The following is a 17,460-nucleotide window of genomic DNA, read 5'->3' on the forward strand; positions in this document are numbered from 1 at the left end:
AAGTGCCATGTTTTATGCTAAGCACCTTCTGTGGATAAGCTTGTTTTCCCAACAGACCTGAAGAAACAAGTGTTTGTCAAGCACTTTGTTTGCAATATCTCATTTAATCCCATTTTCCAATGAGGAAACTAAAATTTAGAGTTTAAGTAATTTACTCAAGATCACACAGGTAGGACTTCCCTGGTGGTGCAGTGGTTAAGAATCCGCCTGCCAACCAGGCAGGCGGATTCTTCCCTGTTCTTCCCTGTTCGAGCCCTGGTCCGGGAAGATCCCACATGCCGCGAAGCAACTAAGCCCGTGCGCCACAACTACTGAACCCACGTGCCACAACTATTGAAGCCTGCGCACCTAGAGCCCGTGCTCTGCAACAAGAGAGGCCACTGCAATGAGAAGCCCGCGCACTGCAACAAAGAGTAGGCCCCACTTGCCACAACTAGAGAAAGCCCGCACACAGCAACGAAGACCCAACACAGCCAAAAATTAATTAATTAATTAATTTTAAAAAAAGATCACACAGGTAGTAGTGTTGGTGCTGAGATTTCAACCAAGTCCCTCTGACTCCAGAACCTGCACTCTTAACTGTGCTCTAAACTATCTCACCAGGTCCTGTGGGGACAGAGGTGGGAATGACAGCGCCTGCAAAGGTCCGGAGGTGTAAAGAAGTCACTGCATCACTGTGGCTAAAGCACAAGGTGCCACGTGAGGAGAGAATGGCCGGAGATGAGCAGGGTAAGCTTGGGGGTGGGCAGCCCTCAGGCCTAGTGATGGGGTCCAGTGCTCATGCTTTGGAGGCCGCCATGCGTGTGTCTTGCGGGGGGCGGGGGGAGGTGGTACATAGTGTGGGAGGCCCAGTAGGCTGGCTCTGGGCTTCCCACCTCTCTTCAGCCTGAGCAATCTCTCTTTTACTTGTGGAGGATTTCAGGGCTGTGAGAAAGATCCCGTCTGACAAGAAGATTCTGACGCTAAAAGCAGGCATATAAACAAAACGTTTGAAAACCACTGCACAGGTAATGGGGAGCCAGTAAAGTTTTAGACGGAGGATTGACGTGATTATATCTACATGTTAAAAACCTTGCTCTGGCTGCCAGTGGAATTGGAAGCAGGCAGGAGGGGGACCAGCCAAGAAGTTGGCTGCAGTTAATTTGGACTGAAGGTAAAGGAATAAGGCTTGAGGTTTTCCTGAGAAAGAATGAACCAAAAGGCAGGTGTAGGAGGTGGTCACAAAAACGGGGGTGAGTTTTGAGGACACAGAAGAAGCCATCTGGGATGAGGAAGCCATCCTGGAGAGGGCCCCTCTTGCATGAGGTGAAGCAGGGAGGAGGAGGACAGAGCTGGACTAAGCTCTCACAGTTCCCTCTAGTTAGGAAAGGCCCTCAGAGTCACCAGTGTAGCCTCTTATTTTACAGGTAAGGATATCGAGGTCTGGAGAGATCATGTGGCCTGCCCGTGGTCACAGGGTAGGCCAGGACTCAGACCTGTGCTCTTGGTCCAGAGTTCATCTTTGTCATGGCCACCAACGCCCCTTCTCTTCCTGATGGGTGGGCTCTCCCCCTCAGGGGTGGGTGGTGACCTTTCCTGGCCAGCTGGACCCCCAGGCTCTGCCTCCATGAAGGGCACTGAGAAGTCCACCGCCACTGCCTGGGCGACGCCCTCGACAAAGATGCCCTCCACGTAGTGTCTCAGCAAGGATGGTTTGTCCACACTTGGGCCTCCTAGGAGGAGGATGTGGAACTGGTACTGCCAGAGAGGATCCATGTGGTGCAGGAGACCAGCCAGGAGGAGAAGCGAGCCCAGAGCCGAAGCATAAACCACGTGGTCTGGGGCTGGCTCAGACTTGCAGTGAGAGACGTAGAGCCAGAACCCAAAGGCAATCAGGGGCTTTTGGGTCTAGGCTCCCCAGGTTATGCCCAGACCCAGGCTTAGTGAAGCCTCTGGGACAGAGTGCCATTTGAAACCACCATCCAGAACTGAGTCCCTTCAGGACAGAAGCAGGACTTCCACAAAATAGAGGCCCTGGTCCTATACCGATCCTGAGAAGTCCCCAGGTGTAGCTTGAAAGACCGTGGGCGGCAGACCACAGCCCCCATATGCAAGGATGTCCTTTTTTCTCTCTGCTGGCCTGAGTCCCAGCCCTAGGTCTGTACCTACAGGAGGGAGGGCTGTGCAGTGTGAGGCTTGCCTCTCCCAACACTGGGACTTCCATGGGACATGTCCCAGCCAGGGGCCCTGGAGAAATCCTCCCACACCTGTCAACCACAGACCGAGCACTAGTTCCCCCTCCAGGGCGAGGATCCTAAGAATAACATTAATAAAGAGAAGGGAGGGTAAAACAAGACTGGCCATTCCTGCTGGTATTTGTTGAAGCTGAGTTATGAGTACAAGAAGTTCTTCAAACTACTTTATACTAGTTTTTTTTTTTATTGGAGTATGATTGCTTTACAATGTCATGTTAGTCTCTGCTGTACAGTGAAGTGAATCAGCTATATGTATACATATATCTCCTTCCTCTTGGACCTCCCTCCCCTGCACATCCCACCCATCTAGGTCATCACAGAGCACCAAACTGAGTTCCCTGTGCTATACAGCAGGTTCCCACTAGCTAGCTATTTTACACGTGGTAGCGTATTTATGTCAAGCCTAATCTCCCAGTTCATCCCACCCTCCCCTTCCCGCCCCGCCCTCCCCGCCCCCACCCCGTGTCCACACGTCCGTTCTCTACATCTGCGTTAGTTTCTTTACTCTTGGTTATGTTTTAAATTTTCCCTAATGGTATTAAAAAGCCCCGTGTTCCCCTGCCAAAGGCAGCCTCCCCAAGGGAATCAGCCCTGGCCTTGAAGAGCTACCCTCTAGTGGGGCAAAAAGGTACAACAGTGCCTGAAATCTGCAAAGAGAGCCAACTCAAGTTAGTGCCCTGAAGGCTCAGAGAAGGAACTGATATGTTAGGCTGGACTAAGCCTTGAAGGGTGAACAGAGTTTTAACAGATATGGAGGAAGGTCATTCCAGGCACGGGAAGGACACATGAAAGACACAGAGGGGGCTTGTTGGCAGAAGGAACTTAACATTTATTAGGCACTTAACACACGTCGTCATATTTAATGCTCTAACAAAACTGTGAGGTAGGACTCATTCTTATTTTACCATGAAGAGACTGAGGCTCAGAGGCAGAGGATAGATCTGGGTTCCCACCTAGATTGCTTCCGTTCCAGCCTGTGCATCGTGGGTGGGATGGGTCTTCCCTCTTCATCCACTAGGTTTCAGTGGCTCCCAGAGCAGGCCTTGTTGTCAGAAAGGGCCCCATGGGTGGCAGACTTTTGGCTCTGTTCCTTCTAAAGGGCAAAGGGGATGGATTCAAGCCTGGATTGCAAGGTTTTCAGGCTGAGGAAGCAGCTCATGGAAAGCCTTGGAGGCCAGGTAGCCTGACCTTGTCCATGCTGCTATGGTTGGAGGATTTGGCCAGGGTGCTGCCTTGGAGAGCTAGCTTTGCTTGCTCAGAATAACCTGGGGATAGACCTGAAGGGACGATTCTGGAACTCCACTCTTGGTAAGAAAGCAGAGCCCAGCCCGTATCTCTGGAAGGGGGTCAGGATCTTTTAAGAGCTTTGTTAGAGTCTGGAATCCTTGTTATTTCCCCAAAGTGTGTACTTTGGTAGTCTCTGTTCCCTAAAAGTGATTAATAGTAAAACCCTCAGGGGAAGAAGGGGACGTCCATCTTGTGAATTCCTGTGTGTGACAAGTACTGCCTTTGATTTGTCATCTAATCCTTTCTAAAACCTTTGAGTTAGGTATTATTATCCCCAACTTACAGATGAGTCCACTGAGGCTTACAGAGATGAAGTGGGTTCCCCAGGGTCCCACAGCTGTACATAGTAGAGCTGAGATTCAAAACCAGTTTTGACCACAAAGCTTGCCCTGTTTTTGGCAGCTGGGATAATGGCGATGGTTAGGAGGTGATCTTTTTCTGAGTGGTGCAGGCAGATCAGATAATACAGGGAGAGGGGAAAGTGTTGGGGCCTTCCCTGCAAAGGAAACCGCATGTGCAAAGCCCAGGGCTGCAGGTGGTTGGGAACCTGGGCAAAGTGGGTGGAGATGCTGTAGGACCAGATCAGATTGGACTGGGGGGAAAGGGTTCGGATTTTACCCTGTAGGCATGGGGAGCCAGGGAAGGATTCTAGGAGGGCGGCAGGCAGGTCAAATCTGTATTTTAAAAAGATCCCCTGGGGCAATGTGGTTGCTAAATCACACCCTACAGGCCTGAGACCCTCAAGATGGGTGGCACAATCTACACTAAAGACCGCGGAGCCTGAACCATGACAGTGATGGCAAACGGGGTGCGGGGCCTGTTCCCAGGAGAGAGGGCGCCTACTTCTGAACAGTGGGCAGCCCTCAGGAGGGCATGCCCCTCTCGGCCACTTCCCCATTCTCCAGTCCTATTCTGTGCCTTTCCTCTAGTTAGTGGGCTGGGCAGGGCTGCTTCCTACTGCTGGGTCAGAATCACTCTCATTAAAGCCATTTACAGTCTCCAGAGGTTTTGCCGCACTGATGGTGCTTGTGAGTGTGGGATCACAGCCTTAAAGCATAAGGTAGGACCTTCTGGGCCTGGCCTGAGGTGGTGGACAAGGCTGTTGGAACACTGAGCTGGCCTGGGGTTTACTGACTGAGCCACGTCAGTTTCCCCTCCTGGACTTTAGGTTCCTGTCTTTGAAATGTACAAGATCAGCCTGACCTTACAAGGTTGCTTCACGGTTAATAATAAGTCATAGAAATAATAGTAATAGTAATAATAATATAATAAGCAATAGAAATAGGTCACAGCGTGTGAGCCCATACATATTGTAGGAATTCACATAATACATTAATCTTCACAACAACCCTGTGAGACATAAACTATTATTATCCCCATTTTATAGATGGGAAACTGAGGCTGAGAGAGATGTGTGACTACAGTCTGCTGAACATTCCTCAAGGGAGGCAGTTGGAAACAACGGGCAACATCTCGTCCTTGTTGGTGGACCTTGCCCTGGGTGGGCAGGGCCTTCAGGCTGGTTCTTCCACAGTCGGCCAGGATTCTGAGAGGGGAGAAGCTCAGTTTTTTCTTTCTTTCTCCAGGGACTTGGGGATTTTTTTTTTTTTTTTTTGAGCACCTGACAGCCAAATCCCCACCACCATCCTCAGGACCAGCTGCTCATCTCCCAAACAAGCTTCAGTTTAGTAGACCTGTACTCCTGTCCGGGGAAGCTCTGGGAGATGAGAAAACACAGACCAAGTTGAGGGTCAGTTCCTGCTTCTTCACTTCATCCTAGCACTCAGCTCTCCAGTCAATTCCTAGAAAGAGCCCAGCTCTCCCTTGCCTCAGGGCTCCTCCCTCACTTACTGGTTTCATTTAACTTCTCTAGGCCTCAGTCTCAACATCAGTAAAATGGAATAATAATACTATAAGAAGTGCCCAATCAATGCTGGATACTGTTCCTTCTGCCTAGATCTCTACTCTTAGCTCAGCTCTTCCTCCTCCTCCTCCAGGTCTCAGATCAAAGGCCATCTCTTGAGAGAGGCCTTCCTTGACCACCTGCTCTAAAGGAGGCCCCCATCACCCTCAGGCCCATCTTCCAGATCTGTGGTCTTCATAGCACTTACAACTGGAAATCATTTAGTTCCACTTACAGGTTTTTTCTCTTCCCCTAGACCCTAGGACTGCTTTTCTGTCATGTTCACTGTTGTATTCCCAGAACCCAGATCAGAGTAGATGCTCATTTTATTTTATTTATTTATTTTTTGGCCACACATGCAGCTTGCAGAATCTTAGTTTCCCGACCAGGGATTGAACTGGGGCCCGCGGCAGTGAAAGCCCAGAGTCCTAACCACTGGACCGCCAGGGAATTCCCGATGCTCATTTTAAAGCATTTTTTTTTTTTTTTTTTTGCGGTACGCGGGCCTCTCACTGTTGTGGCCTCTCCCGTTGCGGAGCACAGGCTCCGGACGCGCAGGCTCAGCGGCCATGGCTCACGGGCCCAGCCGCTCCGCAGCATGTGGGATCCTCCCGGACCAGGGCACGAACCCGTGTCCCCTGCGTCGGCAGGCAGACTCTCAACCACTGCGCCACCAGGGAAGCCCGGTTGTGCTCTTTTTGCTGTGGCAACTGCCCATGCCCTGCCCATGCCTGCTGGCACAATGACACCCCCAAGATACCCCCTCTACACCTGCTGAGATCCTTCCTTCCATGAAGCCTTCTTGCATTGCTGCTGGACATCTTGTGCCTAGCAGTTTCTGCTGCAGCTTAAGTTCCCCAGGAGGCAGATTCTGAGCGGGAACTCAGTGTGCAGACTTTTACAAGGGGATTCTTGAGGTCAATACTTGCTTGCGGGGAGGAAGGGAAGAAAGGATTGAGCATGAGAATTTAGCTGTGATGTTGTCGTAACAGTGGCCTCAAGTGACCCCATGGAGAGTGATGAAGCTGGGTTTTTCCTTCAGAGTTGTCCAGAGTTGAGACAAGAGGGCCAGGCCTTTGAATAGTGCCCCCGCCCCACAATAGATCGAACAGATTGACGCTGGATTGTGGGCTGCCCCGGATGGGTGGGCAGTTCCCAGAGAGATTAAACTGAGCTCCACCACCAGGCAGCACTCCCAGCAGCTGGGAGGTGCAGTGGGGAGGAGGGGAGATCTTGGTGGCTAATCACAGTGTCCACCGTGTGCCCAACAGATGAGCTGTTCATATTCATCCCTGCCTCTCAGATCCAGATCCAGTCCCTGGCTTTGGAGTAGGGGCACTGGGCAGCAACCTGCGTTTGAGGGCACACTTTCTCATCCAAACCTGAGGACCTAAGGAGGCTCCAAGGCTGGCTCAGCCTGAAATTCCCTGCACCTGTCCTGGCCTGTGCAGCAGCGTCCAAACGCTGAGTGGTTCAGCATCTGAGCCCAGGGACGCTGCCAGAAATGGCCACATCCCGGACAAGGGAGGAAAGAGCAGTGATGACAGTTCTTGCCATTCGAGTCTCATTGTGTGGGAGGCTCTGGCTGAGCGTAGCCCATTCATCATCTCATTCGTGCCCACAACCCCCTGTGAGGCAGGATCTTCTATGAGTTTCTCTGACCATGGAGGAAACAGGCTCAAGGACAGGAAGTTGCACACCTGGCCTCTTAGATCTTTCTAGTAGAAAGGGGCTGAGCTCTTGAGACCCCCAAATCCAGGAGACAAGACTGTACCAGGATACTGTTTATATTAACCCTCAGGATAGATTCTGCCATATGCCCTCCAGAGAGATACTAACACTCCCCATCTCACCACCACTTATGAGGTCCACACTGCTTTAACCCTTTCCCTCCCAGAGTCAACACTTGCATGGGCCCGGGTGCTGTGTGCTGCTGGGGGGCCTGGGGATTTGGGTGTTCTGGATGAGCCGGACACCCCCCCAGTCCTCCTCCAGTTTGATGTCCCCCCGCTGCAGGGCCTGCTGGATGGCATCAGTGAGGGTGTTGAAGGCCAGGTCCACGTTGCAGTTATTTTTGGCGGAGGTCTCCATGAAGGCCATGCCCAGGGAAGCAGCCAGCTCCTCTGCCTCCTGGGCCGAGACACAACGGGTGCTCTGCAGGTCACTCTTGTGGCCAACCAGCAGGAAGATCGCCTTGTCGGGGCCCTGAGTGGCCATGACCTCCTGGTGCCAGTCTTGGATGTGTTCAAAGGACTTCCTGTTTGTCACATCAAAGACCAGCAGGACACCCACCACATTCCGGTAAAAGGACCTGGTGATGCACCTGACGGTGGGAGGGAGTAAGTTGGGAGGGGCTTATGCCTTCAAGACACCCGATGCAAGACCACACCCTCTGTACACTGACTGCCTCACACCCCCAAAGCTCATTTCACACTGCCCTGTGCTTCTCTTTCCCCGTATCTGTCTCTCCCAAGTGACTGTGTGCTCCCCAGTTAGTCAGCAGTTTGATTCCCGTACACTCCTGACCATTCCTCCATTCCTAGAGGAAGCCTCATGTTTTCCTGATCTCAGGCCTTTTTTTCCCCACTCTCTGCCTGGCAAACTCCTACACATCCTTCATGGCCAACACGAATCTCTCTTCCTCTCACATCTCCTTTACACCTCCCTCTCTGACCTCTTGTGGGCTCTCTCAGCACCCAGGTCATTCATGCCTCCAAGTTTCAATATCGAACATCCCTCTGGGGAGGGCGCCAGGTCTTTATTTTTGTTTGTTTGTTTTTTGTGTTTTTGGTTTGTTTGGCCGCGCCAGGAGTCATGCGGGATCTTAGTTCCCCCACCAGGGATCGAACCCGTGCCCCCTGCGTTGGAAGGCGGTTTCTTAACTACTGGACCGCCAGGGAAGTCCCAACCTGCTGTTATGTGTAGGATGAAGGACTCAAGAGTGAAGGACCCAGGCCCAGGGCAGAGACCCCCAGCTCTCTACTTGGGCCACTGAGGCTGACCCCTCTGAGGGATCCCCATGCCCAGGTGGACCAGTACTGACCCCGCCCCAGCCAGAGGCCCCTCACGCCAGCCCCTTCTCGTCCCTCCCCGCCCCACCTCCCACCCACCGCGCACCTGAAGCGCTCTTGGCCCGCCGTGTCCCAGAGCTGCAGCTTCACGCGCGGCCCGGCCCGCAGCTGCAGAGTGCGGCTGTAGAACTCGACGCCCACCGTGGGCACCGACTCGAGCTCCGGTTCGGGTTCCGGGATCCCAGGCGCGCCCGCCATGTAGCGCCGCAGCAGCGATGTCTTGCCCACGGCCGCGTCCCCCAGCAGCGCGATCCGAAACTGGTAGCGGCAGCCCCCCGCCTCCATGTCGGACGTCTGGCCTCCCGGGGCCCAGCCACCAACTATGCGGCCCCGCCCCCGCCCAGTCGCAGGGCCCCGCCCCCGCCTCAGGGCGGCCGCTGAGCCACCCAGACCCGGGACTGGAGAACCTGGGGCGTCTTCAGCACCGGGGGTGGGCCCGGACCCCGAGGAAACCACCGGGCCCGGTGGAAACACCTGGACAAGTCACTTCCTTGCTCCGAGCCTCAGTTTCCTCCTCTGTAAAATGGAGATATAGCCCTTACTTCAAGGATGAAGAGATTAACCTAGATAATGTGGGGAGAAGGACTAGGGAGGACCGATAACCAAACGTGCACTGGCCTGGGACCAGCAGCACCAGAGCGTCCACTGTATTCATCCGTTGGGGTGGCTTCTCTCTGCAGCCCCACTCTCTATTAGTCCCCCAGTCGGGCCCCTGCTGCTGCTGGACCCGGAGACACCCCTGAAGAAAGTTGGTTTATAGGTGCTCTTTCCCCGCAAGGTGCCCCTTTCCTGGACCCCCACTGGCCCTGGCCTGGGGCCTCCCGTTCAGTGTTCAGGGTCAACGTTCAACAGCACCCACTGCTTCCTCCCCTCCTGCCTGCACAGGGCCCCAGGGCCCAGAGAGGGACTTGCACACAGGCAGCAGACCACTGCGATTCCAGAGGGAGTGCAGTTTGCTTGTGAACTGGACAGCTAACATTAATGAGGTGAGATGGTCAGTTCCTTATGCTCTGGGACAGCAACCCTTTGAGAAGGCCAGAGTGTGCCCATTTTAGAGCTGAGGAGACTGAAGCTCAGATGTGTGGCTCGTCTCGGGTCACAGTAGGGCTGGGCCTCACATCCAGATTTGTCTCACTCTTCATTACCCCTTGATGTCACAAAAGGGGACCGCAAAGCAAGTTCCCAAAGGACCAGGGCTAAGTGGTCAGGTCCCACTTGGATTAGGGGCAAGGGTAAAGCAGGTACATCTGCATTCAAGATGTACTCCACTCTTTCCAGTCTGGCCTTCTTGACACCCAGGACATAAAGGCTGGAGCTCCGGTCGGTCCCAAACAGCTTGCCTGTTGGTTTAATCCCACTATCCCACTGTGGGCGGGTGTTACCAGTTTAACTTGTTGTGGCAAATTGGCAGTGGGAAGCAGTTCTCACTAATGCAAACCATCATATCATCACATTTCCTCCTTACACAACCTTGTGAGTAGGTGTTAGTCTGCCCAGTGTTGCTGTTGTTGTTGTTTAATATTTATTTATTTGGCTGCATTGGGTCTTCGTTGTGGCACGCGGGCTTCTTTCTAGTTGCAGTGTGCCGGCTCTAGAGTGTGCAGGCTTAGTTGCCCGCGGCACGTGGGATCTTAATTCCCCGACCAGGGATTGAACCCATGTCCCCTGCATTGGAAGGCGGATTCTTAACTACTGGACCACCAGGGAAGTCCCTGCCCAGTGGGTTTTTTTTGTTTGTTTTTTTGTTTTTTGCGGTACGCGGGCCTCTCACTGTTGTGGCCTCTCCCGTTGCAGAGCACAGGCTCCGGATGCGCAGGCTCAGCGGCCATGGCTCACGGGCCCAGCCGCTCTGCGGCATGTGGGATCCTCCCAGACCGGGCCACGAACCCGTGTCCCCTGCATCGGCAGGTGGACTCTCAACCACTGCGCCACCAGGGAAGCCCCCCTGCCCAGTGTTTTTTACAGATGAGAAAACTGATGCTCAGAGAAGTTAAGTAACCAGCCCAAGATCACTCAGCACGAAGACAGACTAGCTGCAAGTCTGTTTCTGGCTGGACAGTTTGGGGACCTGGGAAGGCCCAGGTTTTCTTGTGGCTAACTCTAAGCAAATCTGTGAGAAGACATTCTGTTAGGTCTCCTAGTAATCCTGGCTTTTGGTCACCTGCACTAGCCTGAAGGGTCCCAAGTCTCTGCTTGCCTCCACCTCCAGGGTGGCGGGGGGGCATCAGCTAGGGTATGTGTGTTGGGGAAGGAACCCGCCCGGCCAGCTCTGCCCAAACCAGGAAGGTCTGCCCCACTCCCACCTGCCCCACTAATTCTTCCATCGGGATGTTCTTATCACCTTGCTCTGTTCAGCTGGAAAAACAGTTTTTGCGTCAGGGCTGTGCAGATCTTCCTCCGCCCATTCCACCCCCGCCTTTCTTTACCCACCACTGGTGCTCCAGCCATGCTGAACATCTTGCCTCTTCTCAGCCCTCTGCCAGGAACACTCCCCTTCTGCTCGTCAAAGGGTAACTAACCCCTACTTCACTGGCCAGTGAGGTCACAGGCCCTTTTGTCCACTGTCTCCCTTCTAGGCTCAGGCCTCTTGAGAACAAGGACCAGTGGCTGTATCCTCAGTGCTTGGCACAAAGTAGAACTTGGTAAATATTTATGGTTGAATGAATGAATGAATAAAAGTGGATAAATGCTATTCGTTCATTCATTCACTCATTTATTCATTCAAACACCACAACAGAGCTGGACTGAGGGAGCTACGGGGTCAGAGAAGACCTCTTGGAGAAGGTGAAGCTGAAGTTGGGTCTCCAAGAACAAGTGGGAGCCGGGGAGGTCAGGGAGGAAGCGCACTCCATGCTGGGGCAGCTGGGCAAAGGCAGAGGCATGAAACAGCTTGAAAGGCAGTTTGAACCCAGATGTCCCAGAAGCCTTTGCAGTCAGCATGTGGGCAGAGTGCACTGTCAGCATCGGACTCCTTGAACTTCCTCTCCTAGACGTTCCTGCTGCGGGTTGGGGTCATGTGCCTGTCCCTGACTGCACCTGGTGCTGGAATCCAGATGTCAGCTGACTTTGCCATGGACTCCCTATGTGACGCAGGGGGCAAGTCATTTCCCTTCTCCAACCCTGCTTCCCCTTCTGCTAAGTGAGGCACATCATGGCACCCACCTCACAGGATAGTTCTGGGGTTACTGTGTATCGTAGCACGTGCACATTTGCATTAGACAGATCTTAGTTTTAGTTCCAAATGATGCTTACTAGCTATGTGGCCTTGGCCAAGTTTTATTCATTCATTAATTCATTCACTTAGTAATTATTTCAATAAATGCTGGCCATCTTTTACATACTTGGCACTTAAACAGCCGTGGGGAAAAAAGACACAATTCCTTTTCTTGAAGAGCTCACTTGTAATGGGGAAGACAGAAAATAAACTCATATAAAATGTGATGACAGGGAGCAATAAGTGTTATAAGTAACAAGCCATAGCTTGAAGGGTGGCAGGGTGCTATATCAAAATAGGGTGGTCCGGGGATTTCCCTGGTGGTCCAGTGGTTAAGATTTTGCCTTCCAATGTAGGGGGCGCAGGTTTGATCCCTGGTTGGGGAGATAAGATCCCACAGTCCTTGCAGCGAAAAAAAACCCCAAATCATAAAACAGAAGCAATATTGTAACCAGTTCAATCAAGACTTTAAAAATGGTCCACATCAAAATCAAAAAAAATCTTCCAAAAAAAAAAAAATAGGGTGGTCCGAGGAGGTGACATCTGAACAGAAAAACAGGGGAAGAGAGGGAGCGAGCAGCGTGGCTGTCTGTGATATACAGCGAGGACAGTTCCAGGCAGGAAGAACAGCAAGAGTGAAGGCCCTGAGGTTGGAGCAGGTAAGGGATATGCCAAGAGCAGAGGCCAGAGAGAGGGAGCTGAATGAATGGGGAGCAAGTGGTGAGCAATGAGAGCAATCACCTGTGGCTTCAGAGGCCAATCATGGGGACTTCAACTTTTATTCCAAATGTGGGATCTTCCCTTACCGGGGCATGAACCCATGTCCCCCGCATTGACAGGCGGACCCTCAACCACTGCACCACCAGGGAAGCCCATGGTCAACTGATTGCCAAAGCAATTAGATGGAAAAAGATGATCTTTTACAAAATTGAAGGTGGAACAATTGGATAGGCAATACGCAATAAATAAAAAACCAAACCTTGATTCCTGCCTCACATGATACACAAAAATTAACTCAAAATGTATCATAGATCTAAATATAAGAGCTAAATGAGCCTTAGTCTCATTATTTTAGAGACTTACAGTTTCATTTTTTTCACATTTATTTATTTATGGCTGGGTTGGGTCTTCGTTGCTTTGCGCAAGCTTTCTCTAGTTGCAGTGAGCGGGGGCTACTCTTCATTGCAGTGCGCGGGCTTCTCATTTCAGTGGCTTCACTTGTTTCGGAGCTCGGGCTCTAGGCGCGCGGGCTTCAGTAGTTGTGGCACGCGGGCTCAGTAGTTGTGACTCACGGGCTTAGTTGCTCCGCGGCATGTGAGATCCTCCCAAATCGGTGTCCCCTGCATTGGCAGGCGGATTTTTAACCACTGGACCACCAGGGAAGTCCAGAAATAGTCAGATTCTTGACGCATCTTAAAGGTGAACACAGGATTTGCTGATGCATTGGAAGTGGCATATTAGAAGAAGAGGGGTCCTGGGTCACCCTAAGGACTTACTGAGATGGGGAAAAGCAGGTCTAGAGGAGGAAAGACTGTGTTCTGAGAAGCCTATTAATAAATAGGCATCCAAGTGTAGATGTCACGGAAGCAGCAGGATATCAAGTCTGGAGCTCAGAAGAAAAGCGGAAACACATTTGGAAGTCATCAGAAAGTTTCTTAACCCTCATACAGTCTGTCGCCTTCTCCACAAAATGGGAATAATAGTAACACTTCTTAAAGTGTAAGTAAGGATAAAAACGTTTTAAAGTGTATGTAAGGATGAAAACTGATGAATAGATTAAGCACAGAATAGGTGCTTAATTCTTGACAATTACTACGTTTTTATATTGACGCTTATTCATTCTATGGACAAAACGTGCACATGGCACAGTGATTATGAGTGTGCTGTTTGAGATGAACTTCCGCATTCCAGTCCTTACCTCACTTGCTAGCTGTGTGATCCATTTCTCAGTTTCCTTGTGTGAAAAAGGCATAATTATAATACCCACACACTGGGTTAATGAAAACTAGCTGAGATAATGGAGCACAGTGTACTTAGCACGCACTCAATAAAATTTATCTATCAGCGGAAGAGATGAGGCTTGAATAAATAATGCATTCATCTCATGAGTAATCAGTCGCCTCTTACTTTTGGGAAGGAAGCCCTCCCCAAGATCCCTCTCCGAGAAGACCTCACAGAGCTCCTCCCCGAAATCACTCAGTCGTTGCTCCTCCACGTGCCCACGGCGGTCTGAACGCAGCCCTTTCTCAGCTCACAGGGTTAACGGTTAACTTCTCGATGTTGAAAGTCTTCCCCGGACTGAACTCCAGATGGCACAGCGGTATCTGTGAGCCCAGTGCCCGGTATTGGACATTCACTGAATGCTGAAGGAAGGAGGAGGAACCTCTTCCGGTCCGGAAGAAACCACAAGGTATCTCCATCTGAGTGAAAAGGGTCTCGCCCCGCACGCGCTTGGGGCTGGGAGCCAGACACGCGGCCCGCGCTGGTGGCGAAAGAACTACAATTCCCAGCAGTCTGCGCGGCGCGCAGCTCCAACTGTCAGGCGCGGCCGCGAAGGGCGGGACCTATATAAACCCCTTCTCGGCGAGCACCTACCTTTTTCTCCGGTTACCGCGTTCTTGTTCTCTTGGCTCTTCGCGTTCTCTGCTAAGGTTTACGCCCATCCTCCGCCGTACCCGGCCTTAGCCTCGGCGCCACCGCCGCCACACTCGCCGGACCTGCTTCCCGAGGTTGGGGGATGTTGAGCGCAGCACGGAGGACCCTGGCCTGCCGACCTGGTCGGATCAAGGTCCGGAAGGCCACATTGGCCGCATGCGCAGTGAAAGGAGCCGGAACCTGTGAGGGCCGCGCCCTGCTCCCCCCTCGGTCCGCAGGGCCTTGTGCTCCGGTGTGACGGGTGAGTAACGCGGGCAGGCCGCCGGGAGCACGGCAGTTCTGGGACTGAAGTGGCTTAATTTGGGGGGAGACCACGTGATGGAGTCAGCCAGACCTTGAATAGGCCTGTGACAGCTAGCTGCTCGGTGATCTTGGGCAGGTGCCTTCCGTGCCTTCATCTAAATTATCTGGCTGCACAGCACATGTTAAGGAAGTCACCTTGGTGGGTATAAAGACAAGGTTTTCCGGAGGACGGGCTTTAGTCATTCAGATACTATTTTGAATCCTAGGTTTTTCAGTTTTTCCATTGATAGACAACTTTTGGTAAGTAACTTAGTCTAAGTCTTATAAAAAATGGGGATGATAAAATTGTCCAGTGAAGATAAACGAGACACAAGACTGGCATATAGTAAAACAAAGTGGTGATTGGGACCTATATGATGTTTGTTCTCTTTTTTTAGTCTCCAGAATGAATTGGTGATAAGTCCTGATGTACAGGATTTAGGTGAGTCTGAGGGCTACACAGTGTTGGGCCTGCCCTGTGACCTGGATTACCCTGTGGCCCTTGTCGAAGCTGCAGCTGCTTCCACATAGCTGCTGTGGTCAAAAAGGAGCCCAGAGTGACAGTTTTCCTTGACGGTCGCTGTTCTGTTTGCTGTAACTGATCTGCAACATTTCAGGAAAAGACAGCTCCCACTGTACCTGCCATTTCTCAGGTATAGCCAGAGACCTTTATTAGAGTTGACACGTTTCCAGAGGCCAGCAGAAATGTTCCACTGATGGGGTCATGCATACAGAGTTAACAGAATAAGGTTTTTGAGAAGTAGCTTGCAGAGACCAAGAACCAGCATGGAGGGGTAGATGGGGGTGGGTTAGATATCTGTACTGGGAAAATCCCGTGGCAGGTGCTGCAGATCTTGGTCGTGCTTTGGGTCATTGCCCTGAAAAGCTTATGGCATCAGTACTTAGGACCAAAGGCTAGTCAAAAAACGGTAGTTCTGAAGACCAAATGAAGGGAACGATTAAGATCATTCAGGACAATTGTGTTCTCCTTTTAGCTGTGCCAGATTGAAGATTCCAGGATGACTGAAGTTGACCTTTCTGGTGAGTGAAGACTGGGGTCATGACAGTGATGGAACACAGCAGCCTCAGGACCTGGTAGGTTTTCTGTAGGGATGTAATTTGGGAGCTACCTAGTGGGTCAGTACAGCATGTTCCCAAGGGCTATGGCTTGTGGCCATGGGCTCTCCAACTGCATGCAAGAGCAACTTGGAGAGACTTTGACAGCACGGGTCAGCATAATACCTGCAGCTGCCACTCGCCTTTCCCATAGTACCTCAGGACCTGGGCTGGGAGCCTTCCACCTGAGTCCATGTGCTTCCATCAAAAAAGTCAGCTTCTGTGTATGGATCAACTTTTTGGTTTAGAGCTTCCACACTTTTTTTCTGCAGGTTGCCCCCACGTTTTACTGGCAGTGCCTGATACTGAAGTATCTGAAAAGACCAGCTTGTTGCTGGAGCCATGCTTTAGAATAAGGTAAAGTTGGATGTTGAAGACAGCCTGACCCTCCGGTTCCCTTTCCCATCAGATCTGAACCTTGGTCTTGGTGGTCGTAAGAGGAGGAATAGTAGTACTGAAGCTATGCTCATGGTGTCTGTTTATATAGCATGTGGGCTAGTTTCAAACAAGGTTGAATTCTCTTGGAACTTTTTGCCTCCTCTCCTGTAAAATGGGATAATCTTAGGCTTAACTGGGCAGCTGGTATAGTGATTGCTGACTAATATTTCTGTATTTGGGAGGGGTTTATCCATAGCTTTCTTGACTCCTGATCGAGTGTTCTTTTTTTTCCCTCCTAAGATCTGTTACCAGTAAAGCTGCCGCCTTCTGCGATTGTGGATCTACAGAGTTGGGTGAGTTGAATGTCTGCCAGAAGCTTTCACACAACTTCCTTGCAGCTTCCATTAGTATTTCACTGGTATCACCCTAAGCAGTGTAGCCAGTAGATAATAAGGCTACTCAGGTCTGTGTGTAAAAGTCGTTTTTTTATATATCATTTACATCTGGCCTTGTGTGCTGTATTTGTTGGCTCTTCATAACCGTAGGACAAAAAATAAATGTTCACAGTGTGACTTGGTCTGCTGGATTTGCCTATGCTAAATGCCAAGAACACACCTGCAGAGTAGAATGTGGCAGAAGGGACAGCCCTGTGTCTTTACAGCGAGGGCTGACTACTGTGAATGCAGTAATGGCTTGAGCTCATGCTTATTGGTTTTGGTAACCTTGGAGTCTTACCCACCCCTCTCCTGGGAGAGTGGTTCTATTCTAGCTCAAGGTATTTTTTCAGGCTGTGACTGGTCCAGGATGAAACCTAATCTGAGTGGACATCTATGGATGATAAATGCGGATATGGGACTGAGACCAGCCCTTAGGAAAACCTGGGTGGCATTGATTAATTGGGGCATTATTAACACACTGGTGTACACTTCTTTTTCAGGAGAGAAACACTACAGGAAGAGGCAAATGAAGAGACAAGGGGCTCTTTGAGGTGGAAACACCTTTTTTTCTTTCTGATGCTGGTACCTGGCATACAAGTGACCAATAAAAGATTCCTGGATGTATGTTTGTGTCAGTTTTCTTGATGTCCCTCAGATTGTTGGTTATTCCCTATTTAAATACTCTGTAAGACTCAGAATGAATTATAGTCTCAATATCTGAAGAAAAGGTTGATCTCAGAAAGGAACAAAACGATCAGTTCTATAATTGCAATTGTATTACTCTTGCTGAGTGAGAATTCAGGCTGAGCGCAGGACTGGTACTTAACGTCCTGGGGCAGCATACTCCACCTCCGGCGGTGGGGTGCCCCCCCCCGTTTCCTAG

General features: G+C 51.2%; 1 protein-coding gene, 1 long non-coding RNA gene and 4 other non-coding genes across 8 annotated transcripts; 5 read left to right on the forward strand and 1 right to left on the reverse strand.

Moving 5' to 3' along the window:
- Positions 1 to 7,248: 7,248 nt before the first annotated feature.
- Positions 7,249 to 8,782, reverse strand: RAB42 (RAB42, member RAS oncogene family). The gene is made up of 2 exons (XM_060142734.1): positions 8,542 to 8,782; positions 7,249 to 7,747 (listed from the first exon to the last, which is right to left on the reverse strand). The coding sequence occupies exons 1-2, from the start codon at positions 8,778 to 8,780 to the stop codon at positions 7,324 to 7,326; spliced, it is 663 nt and encodes a 220-aa protein (XP_059998717.1). The 5' UTR covers positions 8,781 to 8,782; the 3' UTR covers positions 7,249 to 7,323.
- A 5,669-nt stretch (positions 8,783 to 14,451) lies between these two features.
- LOC132515034 (uncharacterized) lies at positions 14,452 to 17,201 on the forward strand. Of its 3 annotated transcripts, XR_009539020.1 has the most exons (6): positions 14,452 to 14,919; positions 15,045 to 15,088; positions 15,642 to 15,741; positions 16,035 to 16,119; positions 16,441 to 16,493; positions 17,078 to 17,201. It is a non-coding gene; the product is annotated as an uncharacterized LOC132515034 (long non-coding RNA). The 3 variants fall into 3 exon arrangements; XR_009539019.1 differs by having other exon boundaries at positions 14,452 to 15,088; XR_009539021.1 differs by lacking the exons at positions 14,452 to 14,919; positions 15,045 to 15,088 and adding an exon at positions 15,103 to 15,299.
- On the forward strand, positions 15,141 to 15,275 carry LOC132516571 (small nucleolar RNA SNORA16B/SNORA16A family). The gene has a single exon (XR_009539396.1). It is a non-coding gene; the product is annotated as a small nucleolar RNA SNORA16B/SNORA16A family (small nucleolar RNA).
- On the forward strand, positions 15,791 to 15,918 carry LOC132516589 (small nucleolar RNA SNORA44). The gene has a single exon (XR_009539412.1). It is a non-coding gene; the product is annotated as a small nucleolar RNA SNORA44 (small nucleolar RNA).
- On the forward strand, positions 16,147 to 16,273 carry LOC132516594 (small nucleolar RNA SNORA61). Its single transcript, XR_009539416.1, has one exon. It is a non-coding gene; the product is annotated as a small nucleolar RNA SNORA61 (small nucleolar RNA).
- On the forward strand, positions 16,934 to 17,007 carry LOC132516619 (small nucleolar RNA SNORD99). The gene has a single exon (XR_009539437.1). It is a non-coding gene; the product is annotated as a small nucleolar RNA SNORD99 (small nucleolar RNA).
- Positions 17,202 to 17,460: the final 259 nt, after the last annotated feature.

The sequence above is a fragment of the Lagenorhynchus albirostris genome, chromosome 2 (genome assembly GCF_949774975.1).
Source record: "Lagenorhynchus albirostris chromosome 2, mLagAlb1.1, whole genome shotgun sequence".
NCBI lineage: Eukaryota > Metazoa > Chordata > Mammalia > Artiodactyla > Delphinidae > Lagenorhynchus > Lagenorhynchus albirostris.

Bases quoted from the DNA above. Each gene is read 5' to 3' on its own strand.
- RAB42 (XM_060142734.1), bottom strand. From the start codon at position 8,780: ATGGAGGCGGGGGGCTGCCGCTACCAGTTTCGGATCGCGCTGCTGGGG. The intron at 7,748-8,541 runs GTGCGCGGTGGG...TCCCACCGTCAG, and splicing joins GCGGGCCAAGAGCGCTTCAG to GTGCATCACCAGGTCCTTTT.